Source organism: Engystomops pustulosus, chromosome 1, assembly GCF_040894005.1.
Source record: "Engystomops pustulosus chromosome 1, aEngPut4.maternal, whole genome shotgun sequence".
In the NCBI taxonomy this organism is placed as follows: domain Eukaryota; kingdom Metazoa; phylum Chordata; class Amphibia; order Anura; family Leptodactylidae; genus Engystomops; species Engystomops pustulosus.
In genome coordinates this window covers 260,873,265-260,887,176 of record NC_092411.1, presented here as the reverse complement: position 1 = coordinate 260,887,176, position 13,912 = coordinate 260,873,265, and the positions used below count along the sequence as shown (strand labels likewise).

The window sequence follows — 13,912 nt, the reverse complement described above, 5'->3', positions numbered from 1 at the left end:
GACTGTATTACACTACACAGCTTGTACTACTCCCATCATCCTCCATAGACTGTATTACACTACACAGCTTGTACTAGTCCCATCCTCCATAAACTGTATTACACTACACAGCTTGTACTACTCCCATCCTCCACAGACTGTATTACACTACACAGCTTGTACTACTCCCATCCTCCACAGACTGTATTACACTACACAGCTTGTACTACTCCCATCCTCCACAGACTGTATTACACTACACAGCTTGTACTACTCCCATCCTCCACAGACTGTATTACACTACACAGCTTGTACTACTCCCATCCTCCACAGACTGTATTACACTACACAGCTTGTACTACTCCCATCCTCCATAGACTGTATCACACTACACAGCTTGTACTACTCCCATCCTCCATAGACTGTATTACACTACACAGCTTGTACTACTCCCATCCTCCATAGACTGTATCACACTACACAGCTTGTACTACTCCCATCCTCCACAGACTGTATTACACTACACAGCTTGTACTACTCCCATCCTCCACAGACTGTATTACACTACACAGCTTGTACTACTCCCATCCTCCATAGACTGTATCACACTACACAGCTTGTACTACTCCCATCCTCCATAGACTGTATTACACTACACAGCTTGGTGTCATCCGCAAAAATAGACACAGTGCTATTAATTCCTACCTCTATATCATTAATAAATATATTAAATAGTAGTGGGCCAAGCACAGAACCCTGGGGTGCACCACTTATAACTGGTGACCATTCTGAGTAGGAATCATTGACCACGACTTTCTGGATACGATCCTTCAGCCAGTTCTCAATCCATTTGCAAATGATTCCATCCAAACCAGTAGACCTTATTTTACCCACCTTATTTCTATGAGGGACATAATGGGGCACATTTACTTACCCGGTCCAGTCGCGATCCCGCGGCGCGTTGTCTGAAGAGGTTTCGGGTCTGCTGGGATTCACTAAGGTCATGAGCCCGATATCCAGCAGGTGTCGCTTCTGTGCCGAGGTCCGCCGGAGTTCACCTTCTTCTTCCCGGTGCATGTGAGTGCTGATCTTGTGACACAAATCATTTTTAAACTTTTTACTAATCTGTCGGGTTGTCCGAAGGCCACGCCACCCGATTTCTGTCGCATGAAAGCCGGCGTCGATGCGCCACAATTCGATTGCGTACGGCAAAAAAACGGGGCAATTCGTCGCAAAACGCAAATATTCGGGAAACCCGACGAAAGTGTGCCGTTCGGACCCTTAGTAAATGAGCCCCAATGTCTAGTCTAACTATGCACCTTTGCACCTTGTTATAAATAGAGGTCCTAGCAGTGGACCCTCATCGATCATCTAATTATTCACCACCCTGTGGATAGGGAATAACTTCTAAACTTGGGAAAACCCCTTTAAGAATGTGCAGTCTAACTATGTACCTCCTCTTAGGTGGCTTCATTCTTGACAGTTTGTCGGTGCTGCTACTAGGAACATACACAAAGGTGCGATTACACAGATCTCCATGGCCAGTTTCTAACACTGTTGGTCAAATCTTTTTTTAATAAAGATTATTTGTTTCCATGTATGGGGTGTGGACTTATTAAATCATTAGCCTGCTAGCTATTAACTTATTACTGTAGCCAGATTTTCTCTCTAGTCCTCTGTTACAACAACCACAACATCATGTGCCTCTTAAGTCAGAACCTGGAAGCTGCCCAAGGGTTGTCTGCAGTCCAGATATTTGTGTTCAGTTTATATAACCAAATGTTGGTGACTCGGTTCCAAAAAAATCAACACTCATGGACCGGCACTCAGAGTGGACACTCCCACAGCAAGAGATGTACAAAACCCCAGCACCTCCAAGACTGAGCACACAAGAAGCCTTCAGTCATCTCCACAGTCCAGCTGCACAGGTAAGTAGCATTGTACCTGCCTAAAAAGTCATAAAAGTTGGTTGGAGCAAACTTTTTAGACAAAGAGAGAGACTATACTCATATGAAAGTCATTTCATCTGATGTATGTGGGGCTTTGAGGTCAAGGTTTTGGAGGTCTTCATTGAGGTCCGAATTCAGTGCGTTCAGTATATTGCAAAATAGAGCACAAAAAGTATGCATCTCGCTAACCATTATATATAATAAACCGACAGCACAACAGCGTAATATAGACTAGATTTATAAAGTGCAACTCCTAGTCCCAATGTGGGAGATGGATGCGCTGCCCTTGCTGTGCGGCATTAGGCTGTCACATTGTTGTATTACTATTACATTGCTGCTTCTACAGTTTCAGCATATCACACGTCACCCATTATTGATAGAAGTAGACAGGGCTGTCTGTTTTTTCAAATTTTTTAATCCGCTTTTCAGTGACCCTATAGCATTATGTTCATGTGTCTATCTGTGATTGCTACCAAGAAAGAAAAATCTTGTGTAAGAACCGGACTTGTATCTGCCTCAGCTGCAGCATTACTTCATTATTTCTTTGCTAATCTTTGTAAGAGCTGAGATTTTTTTATCTGAGTTTTTCTCATTCGTAGGTTTAAAGTGAACCTGTCACTCTAGAAAGTCCTATCTACAAATAGCATGATATAGAGCAAGGGGAGTGGAACAGATTGCATAAAGTCTTCTTTATGCATGCAGATTTAATTTAAGATTGTGTCGCAAGCCATGCACTTACATACACCGGGAGGAAGATGGTGAACTCCGGCGGACCAGGGTGGGGAAGCGACAGATTCAGCAAATCAGGCGCACGATCTTCTTGAATCGCGGCACGGTGCATTGTCGTTGGACAATGCACTTTCGGGATCTCCTCCGGACCAGGGAAATAAATGTGCCCCATTGTCCTATCTTCAGGCATGTTATAGAGCAAGAGTAAATGAGCAGATTGTACATAATGACCTATCTGCTGGCAGCATGTTATAGAACAGGAGATGAGTATATAGCGTCCAAAATGCGGGAAGAATGTTACAGAGCAGGAAGAGCTGGGCAGATTGTACACGGTGTCCTATCTGCAGGCAGCATGTTATAGAGCAGGAGTAGATGATCAAATTGTGCATAGTTTTTTATGTACCCATATCTAACTTTCATTCCTAGTAGTGTTCATCATGGGTTGTTATTCTTGATGATCTTTAGTTAAAGGGCTATTCCCATTTCAGCAAATGAATGATATTGTTTGTATTATAAAAAATTATACAATTTTCCAATATACCGTATATACTGGAGTATAAGCCGTAGCATGCTGTGTGCAATAAAACCTCTTTAGCCAGTTTAAAAGTTGGGATGCAGCACTAATACTATACTGCCCCCTATAGACGTGGTAATGCATATGCCGTGAGAGGAGAGTATTTCTAACTGTCTGGGGCTGCCCCTTTAAATACACTAAACCAAGTACCAGGTCCTTTGTTTGCACGTCCTGTTCAGCGCAGAATGTTTAATTAAGAATACTTGACAATTGTCCTAAGTCGGTCATAGTCACCACATAAGGCACAGACTGACATGTCAGCTTTAGCACATACTTGCACAAAATACAAAAGCTGGAAGACCTTTACTTAGTCTGCATCAGCTTATTTCTCCTGGAAGTGTACGAAATGTATACATATTGGGGCTTATTTACTAAGGGATCGCACTTTCATTGTTTTTTCAAAATTTTCGGGATTTGCACGGCTGTGACAGGTATTTAAGTGGGGATTGTGTCGCACGCGATTTTGGCGCAGCTGTGTTGGCTTTCATGCGACAGAAATCGGGGGGCGTGCCGTCGGATCCGACTGATTCAGACTGAGCGCGGGATTTAAGATTCAATTTGTGTCGCAAGACCAAGCACTTACATGGACCAGGAGGAAGAAGGTGAACTCCAGCGGACCTGAGCGGGGAAGCGACACATGCAGGATATCAGGCGCACAATCTTAGTCAATCGCAGATGTGCATTCTGGTGGGACCATGCACTTTTGGGGACTGCGCAGGACGGTAAATAAATGTGCCCATTATTTTACAACTAACTGACAACTACCCCTCTTAACTGACTAAACCAGAACCGGTCATGTTGTCACCTGTGGGCCACGTCCGGCCTGGGTCACTGACCGCATGATCGTAGCAGGTCAAAGATACTTAGCCAGAACTCCAGTAGAGCGGGACCCGCAGCAGCGCATTAGCCAGATGCAAGATGCTCCGTGGTGCCGACTCTGGGCGCCGTATTGCAGGACAGAAGACCAGAGAGATCAAAAGAAAGGTGAGTATTGTTTTTTATTAAAATCTGCACTGCCATTAAAGGCAGGATGATATGGGGGACAAAAAAAGAGGGGGAATTATAAAAGGGGCATAATGGAGTGGGTATAAGGAGAGTGGGCATTATGAACGGGGGCATAACGAGAGGGAACATTGGGAAAATTAATTGCCCATCTCTGCACTAAGCTGAGCACTAAACTGACAACTAAATGTTATTGATCACCTGGTCTGTCAAATATGTGTGTCAAGGGGAGTGTCCTTATAAAATCTGACACTATCCAATCAGTGTTGAGGGCCCATAAAGCCCCACTGAGGAGTGGTGACACCCAATTGTCAATTTATTCACACATTTCCAAAAGGAATACATATAGTTCTAAAAAGATCCTCTATTTTATTTTCATATATGGGGAATACAAGTACCATATTTACTAAAATTACATATTAAAATATAATGTAATATACTAAGTATAATCTAGAGTCCTAAAAATAAACCAACAGCCATTATTTCAAGACTGAAAGTACAGTCTTATCCCATATGTTTGGTTGTAGGAAACACCTCTTGTGGATTTTTTTTTTTGCAAACACCAATGTGTAACCAGCCAACAACGTTTATGGCTCTGTAGTTTTTAATTCTTTTTCAAAAATGTAAATTTTTTTAATTCTATTTAGGAACATAAAACTCTTAAAGATCCCCCGTCGGGACTCTCTGGATGGGTTCCTGCTGCAGGGCTCTGAGCTTAGGACCCACACCCTGAGCTGCTCTACTTAAGGTGGTGACTGGGTGGTCTCATCTTGGAGCTTAGTGTGTGTGTCAGGTGTGGATGAGCGTTAGGCGGCTGAAAAAAATTCAACAACTGGGGGAGCATCCAAGTACTCAGCATATACCTGTTCCTTCCGTTACTCAGTGCTGGTTATGCAGGCCCTATACTTGTTGTAGTACTTCTTCTATTATGATAATGCTTTGTATTTCTGACCCTTGCTATGTTCTTGACTATTCTTTGCCTTACAATTCTGTACCTCGTCAACATATTGTTTTTGACCCAGTTATTCAGACTTTGCTTGTGTCTGTCTGTTGTGAGCACATACCCAGAGTAGAAGATGTCATCCAGTTGCTGCCTGTGCTTTAGTGGAGGTCCTGGGAAGTAGGCAAGTAAAGGGATGCTGGGTATATTCAGGGCCCGTACTTCCGCAAATTCAACATTCGCATTCAAATAAAGAGTCAAAAGAGTAGGATACTGATTTGATAAATCTAAAGATTTGGTTGTGAACCAATAATGCACATAATTTACCTGTCCTGTCGCGTTTCCCGAAAGTACATTGTCCGACCAGAATGCACATCTGCCGCGATTTACGAAGATCGTGCACCGGACATATGCATGTATTGCTTCCCCGCTCAGCTCCGACAGAGTTCACCTTCTTCTTCCTGGTGCATGTATTGTAAGTGCATTGTCTTGCGACACAAATTGAATGTTAAATCCCACGCTCAGTACGAATCAGTCGGATCGTCCGACGGCACGCCCCCCCGATTTCTGTCACATGAAATCCGGCACCGCTGCGCCAAAATCTTATCGCCTGCGACACAATCCACTGCTAAATCCATGTCACAGCGCCGCAAATCCCAAAAATATCGGGAAGTCCGACTGAAATGCGATCCGCGGACCCTTAGTAAATAAGCCCCAATGTCTCCAGCATACGTTTGGCTACTGATATGCCTCAATTCAAGGACACTAAACAACTGGAAACTGCGCTGAACCATTCCAAGATGCCAAGATAGGACGTGATTCTTAATTTTTTTTTTTTGTAATCGCCATCAACTCCATTAATATTTCTGAAATCTCTATCCATATGCTGTAAGGTAATAAAAAAGGGATAAGGAATATCCAGGCCAAAGGCTAGTGGAAAGTCTGGTAAGACCACCCACGTCCATGCATTACACAGACACTTATTGATCTCGCCGGCTGCCATGTAACACTTCACTTATTATGAACTGTGTCTAACCTTGACCCTACGTCGTCGGAGCGAGACGAATGCGTAGAAACTGCCGGTTGGTTGCTCTGAGCAAATCTTGCACATAAATGCAGTGTGGTCAAGCCTTAGGGAAAGCTGCCCCCGTCTCCAAGTGTAACCCCCATTATTACTTCATTATTGAGCATCTCGCTGCTGAATCTTCCATCTAACGCTCCACTGGGCCAGAACTACGATTCTATTCTCCAACACAATTTCTGCTCCCTTTGATAATTTAACTGCAGGTTATTGATATCCCTTGTAGTTGAAGGATAAATTAAAGATTTCCACTATATTAAAGCATTTTCAGATTTCCACAGGAAATACTGGATTAGCTTTTACTCATTAGTCTTTATTATGTTAATTGAGGGGGGTAACAAGATGGCTGGGTGTTGTCTACCAGCCGTTGTGACCCTATAAAGCTGCAGAGAGTGTTCGGTATAGTCCCTGGAGATCTGTGTAACCATACTTTGGCATGTTAAGTTAATAGCAGCAGGATTGTGAAAAATAAAATTGTATTCCAGGATGGTAGCTGGACTCAGAACACTGGTAAAGTCTGTTATTTGGTCTCTGTGTACAAACTGCTCTTCAACCCATCCCATCTGTAATATCTAACCAGAAGCCTATTACTGCTCTTACTCAGAGCAGAGAGGAGAGGTTGTGCTAAGAGTGTCCAAAATGGGAAGATCCAACACCACCAAATAAATCTTGAAGCAACACTGACCTCAGCTTTTGGTAAACTGATTGTTGTTCACAAATACTGCTTAAACAAAGAAGAGAGGTGAATAGTAGAGATGAGCGAGTATACTCGTCCGTGCTTGATGCTCGTTCGAGTATTAGAGTACTCGGAACGGCTCGTTGCTCGGACGAGTATTTCCCCTGCTCGAGATTGAGCATTTAATTAAGAAAAGACAGTGAAGAACAGTGAAGAATACAATTAAAACAGTGAACACAGGGTCATTTAAGTGAAGAACACAGTGAAAAACACAGTGAAGAATAGATTACAGATGTTCCGAACATCTGCTTACTTAGCTGAAGACACGAGCGCAGACGAAGGATCAGGCATGCAGGAGCGGAGGCTGATGTGGATCGGAGCGGGGCTGGAGCGCACATCACCAAGCAGGTATGGAGGAGCGGAGCGAGCGGCCATGGAGGATCGGAGCAGGCCTGGAGGAGCGGGCATCACGGAGTGGAGCGGGCATCACGGAACGGAGCAGGGCTGGAGCGGGCATCACGGAGCGGAGCGGGCATCACGGAACTGAGCAGGGCTTGGAGCGGGCGTCATGGAGTGGAGCGGGCATCACGGAATGGAGCGGGGCTGGAGCAGGCATCACGGAGAGGAGCGGGGCTGGAGCGGGCATCACGGAGTTGAGCGGGGCTGGAGTGGAGCGGGGCTGGCGCTGGCATGGAGAATCGGAGTGGGCATCACGGAGCGGAGTGGGCATCACGGAACGGGGCTGGAGTGGGCATCAAGGAACGGAGCGGGGATGGAGCAGGCATCACGGAGCAGAGCGGGCATCACGGAATGGAGCGGGGATGGGGCGGGCATCACGGAGTGGAGTGGGGCTGGAGCGGGCATCACGGAGTTGAGCGGGGCTGGAGCGGAGCGGGGCTGGAGCATTCATGGAGAATCGGAGCGGGCATGGAGGAGCGGGCATCACGGAACGGACCCAGTAACAAGAACAAGTCATGAACAATATGTGTGAAGAACAACTTGCAGATGTTTGGAAACATCTGCAAGTTGTTCTCTACACATATTGTTCTTCAAATACTATTGCGGAGAACACCGATCTGCACGCGTGTCTCCGGAACAGATCGCAGATGTTCATGAACATCTGCAATCTGTTCTGCACTGTGTTCTTGCACTGAACAGTGCTCGTTCAGTTTGTAATTTTACTAAAAAATGCTCGGGTCTCCCATTGATTTCAACGGGGCTCGTTACTCGAAACGAGCACTTGAGCATCGGGAAATGTTCGGCTCGAGTAACGAGCACCCGAGCATTTTAGTGCTCGCTCATCTCTAGTGAGGAGCTGTGCAGTAAGTGCTCCAAGTACAGCTACAATACAGGAACATAAATGCAATAAATTTGCCACAGTCCAGCAGTTACTACACACATACACACAAACACAAGGTATGATTATACAAATATCCAGGGGCAATGGGGCCGATTTACTTACCCGGTCCATCCGCGATCCAGCGGCGCGTTCTCTGCGGTGGATTCGGGTCTTCCGGCGATTCACTAAGGCAGTTCCTCCGCTGTCCACCAGGTGTCGCTGCTGCGCTGAAGTCCGCCGAGGTCCGCCGGAGTTCACGAGCCGTTGCTGGGTGAAGGTAAGCTTTTTTAAAAAAAATTCGGCGGTTTTTCCGAATCCGTCGGGTTTTCGTTCGGCCATGCCCCCCGATTTCCGTCGCGTGCATGCCGGCACCGATGCGCCACAATCCGCTCGCGTGCGACAAAAACCCGGGGCAATTCAGGGAAAATCGGCGCAAATCGGAAATATTCGGGTAACACGCCGGGAAAACACAAATCGGGCCCTTAGTAAATGACCCCCAATATCTTGCTTACAACTTTGTATGGTCAAAACTTCTGGTAGACTCCATTTAAGGGTTGCACATTACAGCAGTTGGCATCATGTTGTGTGGCCCCAACCATTGAGACTTACACCTCACATGCTTTCTGATATTTTAAAATAAGACATATCAATCAAGAGACAGCCACCTACACCTGCGGTCACTATTGTCCTCCTCAAAACAATTATAAAATTAAAAAAGAAAGTTGGTGCAACACAAAATAATAATTAATTATAAAATATATATTTTTTTAAGTTTCAAATATTTTTAATAGAATAAATCATAGGTTTATATGAATGTATATTTTTCTGACAAATGACTACTGTAAAATAAAAAAAAAAAGAAAAGAAATTAAAGTACCCGTATATTCCGGTGTATAAGACGACTTTTGAAGACAGAAAAATCTTCTGTCTGGTCTGGGGTCGTCTTATACACCGGTAATCGCGACCGCCCGCCGTCGGGTCGCGCTGCATGGAGAGGGCTCACGGGCTGAGCCCTCTCCATAGCCGGTAAGTCTTTGCTGCATATTGCAGCAAAGGCTTACCGGTAACACCCGCGATCGGTGCTAGCATGGGCGCCGCCATCTTACCTGGGATCGCCGCTCCCCGTGACGTCGTCTCAATGGTAGCCTCGGGTCTTCCGAAGACCCGAGGCTATTTCGTTTTAACCCCTTCATTACAATGTGCTGATAGCACATTGTAATGAATGAGGAGGAAAATCCCCATATACTGCCATACTGTAGTATGGCAGTATACGATAGGATCGATCAGACAACCTAGGGTTAAAGTACCCTAGGGAGTCTGAAAAATAGTAAAAATAAAAATAAAAAAAAGTTTATAATAAAAAAACCTAAAATTTCAAATCACCCCCCTTTCCCTAGAATTGACATAAATATAAATAAACAGTAAAAATCATAAACACATCAGGTATCGAAGCGTCCGAAAATGCCGGATCTATCAAAATATGATAACAGTTTTTCAATGCGTTTAACCCCGTAACGGAAAATAGCGCCCAAAGTCGAAAATGGCACTTTTTTGCCATTTTGAAAAATATAAAAACATCTATAAAAAGTGATCAAAAGGTCGCACAGTCCTAAAAATGATATCATTGAAAATATTATCAAATTTCGCAAATGACACCACCCACAGCTCCGTACACCAAAGTATAAAAAAGTTATTAGCGTCAGAAGTTGGCAAAATAAAAAAAAATAATTTTTGTACAGGAGGTTTTCATTTTTGTAAATGTATGAAAACATTATAAAACCTATACAAATTTGGTATCCCCTTAATCGTACCGACCCAAAGAATAAAGTAGACATGTCATTTGGGGCGCTCAGTGAAAGACTTAATATCCAAGCCCACAAGAAAATGGCGCAAATGCGTTTTTTCACCATTTTCATTGCATTTGGAATTTTTTTCCCGCTTCTGAGTACATGGCATGGAATATTTAATAAAATAAAAATTGAAGGTACAGTATGGTAACATTTACAGTAAAATGGACGATGGTAATGTTGTTGTTGTATGCCTTATGTTTATGAGCGACAGTTTTCCTGCTATATACCTGCATGTCATAAGAATTTAAATTAAAAAAAGGACCATGTTCAATTCAAATCTGTTTTTTTTTTTTACATTTTTACCGGTGTTTTGTATGCGTTGGAAAAGGCGTAGTCTTATACGGCGAATATATCTTAAACTCTATATTTTAACAGGAAAGTAGGGGGGTCGTCTTATACACCAGGTCGTCTTATACGCCGGAATATACGGTATTTTTTCAGTTTCCAAGAACATTTTGTAGGGCATTAAATGGCACAATTCAAAATGCAGCATGACTCTTAAAAAACAAGCCCACACACAGCTCTTCAATAGGGAGATAAAGATAAAATAAAACTACCGAAAATGATAACTAAAGAGAGAAGATCATGCAGGTCCTGGCAAGTAGGCAAGGACAGGCATGCTGGGCCATTTCCATTAAAGGTTAAAATTTGGGCAGTACAAAGGATAATTAGTCAACTTGACCTGACTTGTACAACAATTGCACCATTGTTGATCGGAGATAGACATCTAGTCAGGTGCTGTGATCAATATCAAAATTGGCAAAAGAGACCTTGCATTATTCTCAACCAAGACTGCCACATGGAAATCCGTTCCTGAAATGTACTACCCTATATATTCGAGTATATGCCGACCAGAGTATAAGCCGAGACCCCTAATTTAAAAAAATTGGTCACAGCCCCAGTATATAGCCTGCCAGCCCCCTGTAGTATATAGCCAGCCAGCCCCCTGTAGTATAAGCCTGCCAGCCCCTGTAGTATATAGCCTGCCACACCCCTGTAGTATATAAGGCTTATACTCGAGTATATAGGGTATATGTCCGACTGTTACTACCCCCACAGAGATGTGGGTGTTTTGATTTACCATCAAAATCAAGCATGACAAACCAGGGACATTACTCATAGAGTCAGGCACCTGGACTGTGGTAATCTTCTTATAGGTTTTATCCATGGCCTCCTTCCTTCTAAAACCAACCAATTATGCAAATGAGTCATAAGTGCTCTGGGGGTGTTACCATAGCACCAAAATGCTGTAGCTTCATGTTGCACTGTCCTGTTGCTGTGAGATTACATCATCAGAGGGAGGGGGAATGACTGTGTGACGCCTGTGAAGTTAGAGCACAGAGGAGCTCCAGTAACAGCTCCCCACATCCCTTCAGGCTCATGCTTGATTTTAGAAGGAAGGAGGCCAAGTATAACAAATATAAGAAGGTGGCCACAGTCACGGTGCCTGGATCTATGAGTAAGTGTCCCTGGTTTATCATGTTTGCTTTTGATGGTAGATTTTCTTTACTGATAGGAGGAGCCAAAATATGAAGCATACAGTCATTGGATAGTCAATTTCTATTTACAAAAGATAAATGTTAAAAGAGGACCTGTCATCAAAATTTTACCACCCTAACAATGGCTGCGGATAAAGGATTACAAGTCCTCCCCATAACACCTAAAATTAGCCGCCAGTGATGCATTAATACCTTAATTACAGCCATTTTTCTGATATGCAAATTCACTTTTCTGAATCCATGTTATGACTCTTCTCCCAGGCTGCCAGTAAACCGCGCCTCCTGATTTTGACTGACAGCTCTGCCCTGTGTTACATTCATGTCATGTGACCAGAGTGACATCATCTCCGGTCATTTAGCCTCCTCATATTAGCAAACTGTACCTGTACTGTACTGCACTGTATGTGATCACATGAAATCACAGCAGCCTCCATAGAGGATGGAGAGGAGTAGAAGTCCTTGGAGGGTGCTGTGATTTCATATCACCAGAATCATACTTGGGGTTCATTTTGTAAATTTAAAAGGGTACAAGACCTTTGATGACATCACACTGGTCACATGACATGAACTGCTAAACAGTATGGAGGCATAGGGCATGGGGAGGAGTAGATGGGAGGGGTCAGCCAAGCAGGACCACCACCCCCCCTCCCTCCGCTGATGCCAGGTAATATAAGATAAAATAGATTTATGGGGATGTGAAGGAAACTATTTTTAGCTAAAAGAAGGGTGTTAGTTAGTTAATAGGGATCTATAGGAACCTGTCGCTGGCTGTATATGTGATAATGTGATGTCAGGTTCCCTATAAGGAAGCCATCCTAACATACTGTACAATAGTTATATATTAACATTGTAAATAGATAGATGCTGTTGATTTAGGGAATACAACATATAACTTACAATATATATATATTTTCTCTTTTAGATATAAGTAAACCATGTGTAGTACATTCTACCTGTGTGCTCTATTCTTCATCTCTTTTTGTTATGGGATTGGAGCAGAGAAGGGTGAAGCCTGCCAAACCGAAACTTTAACAGATATGTCCAAAAAGGTCAATGAGCTATGGCTCACAATGCTTCATGGTATTCCCATCGAGAAGATTCCAGATAGAACCATCTATGCCACATGTCATCTACAACCCAATCCAAAACTGGCCACCGATGACCTACAGATAACAGGCCAAGTTTTGTTCAAGCAGACCTATCCAAATGAAAAGTTAGAGGCGATCTTCAATCTACAAGGGTTTCCTGTGGATGTCAATCAAACAATGAGAGCAATGCATATCCATAACTATGGTGACCTCAGCAATGGCTGTGACTCTACTGGTGGACATTATAATCCCTTGTTCAAGGATCACCCTGGCCACCCTGGAGATTTTGGCAATTTCCGGGTCCGAAATGGGAAGATCCAACTACACCAAACAAATCTTGAGGCAACATTGTTTGGTCCCTACACAGTTTTGGGTAGATCGATTGTTGTTCACAAATCGGCTGATGATCTAGGCAAAGGCGGTAACCAGGCCAGTTTGGAGAATGGAAACGCCGGACCTCGTCTTGCGTGTTGTGTCATCGGTTCCACTACAAGCAGCAGCTGGGATAAATACATTCAAGAGAACACAAGCCTGAAGAATCCAAGACTCTCGAGACGTGTGAACAACGTACGCAAAGTCAAAAACTAATACTGTGCTTCATTTCCGTAGCCTCTCTTTAGCTTTTAGAATCAGTTTCTATTACTAGGTGTTTATAACCATGAGCAAGTCATTTGTGCTCTTGTGTTGTAGAAGCAGAGGGCTTTAAAGTACGTATGTACTCGTCACCTCAAGGGGCTGCAAAATAAAGAAAAATAAACTAGACTCATTTCGACTCATTTCCCATCTTTCTTCATCCCATTTTGTCAACAGTTCGATACAAATTTTAAAAAAAATGTTTTATTTTGGTGTTGTTCCTGATCTTACCCTTCCAACTCTAAACCATAAACCAAATGAACTTTAGGTGTGACCATCAATATTGAGCGGTCCCGAAATGTTTGGGTTTGGGCTGAACATTGCTGGTTCAGGTCCCTGACCCAGGCTTCAGCAGGAAGTGTTCGGCTCACCCTGCCGCTGATAACACTCACAATCGTCGTGGTGAGCCGAACACCTTCGGGTCTTAACTCTTTTAATGCCTCCGGCACTTACTCTACGATCGTTTCTCCCAGATGACTTTATGGGGAGCGACAATGCTTGAGTAAAGGATTTACTTGTGTCTTAGTTTGGTAAATATGTACTGTAAAGGAGTCCATAGTTTCTGTGTATTTT

The 13,912-nt window shown here is 43.6% G+C and overlaps 1 protein-coding gene across 1 annotated transcript; it reads left to right on the top strand.

The window, feature by feature from the left end:
- Positions 1–1,749: 1,749 nt before the first annotated feature.
- On the top strand, positions 1,750–13,468 carry LOC140078401 (extracellular superoxide dismutase [Cu-Zn]-like). Its single transcript, XM_072126002.1, has 2 exons — positions 1,750–1,907; positions 12,541–13,468. Exon 2 carries the CDS (start codon positions 12,554–12,556, stop codon positions 13,292–13,294), a length of 741 nt encoding a protein of 246 aa, XP_071982103.1. The 5' UTR covers positions 1,750–1,907; positions 12,541–12,553; the 3' UTR covers positions 13,295–13,468.
- The last annotated feature ends 444 nt before the right edge of the window (positions 13,469–13,912 follow it).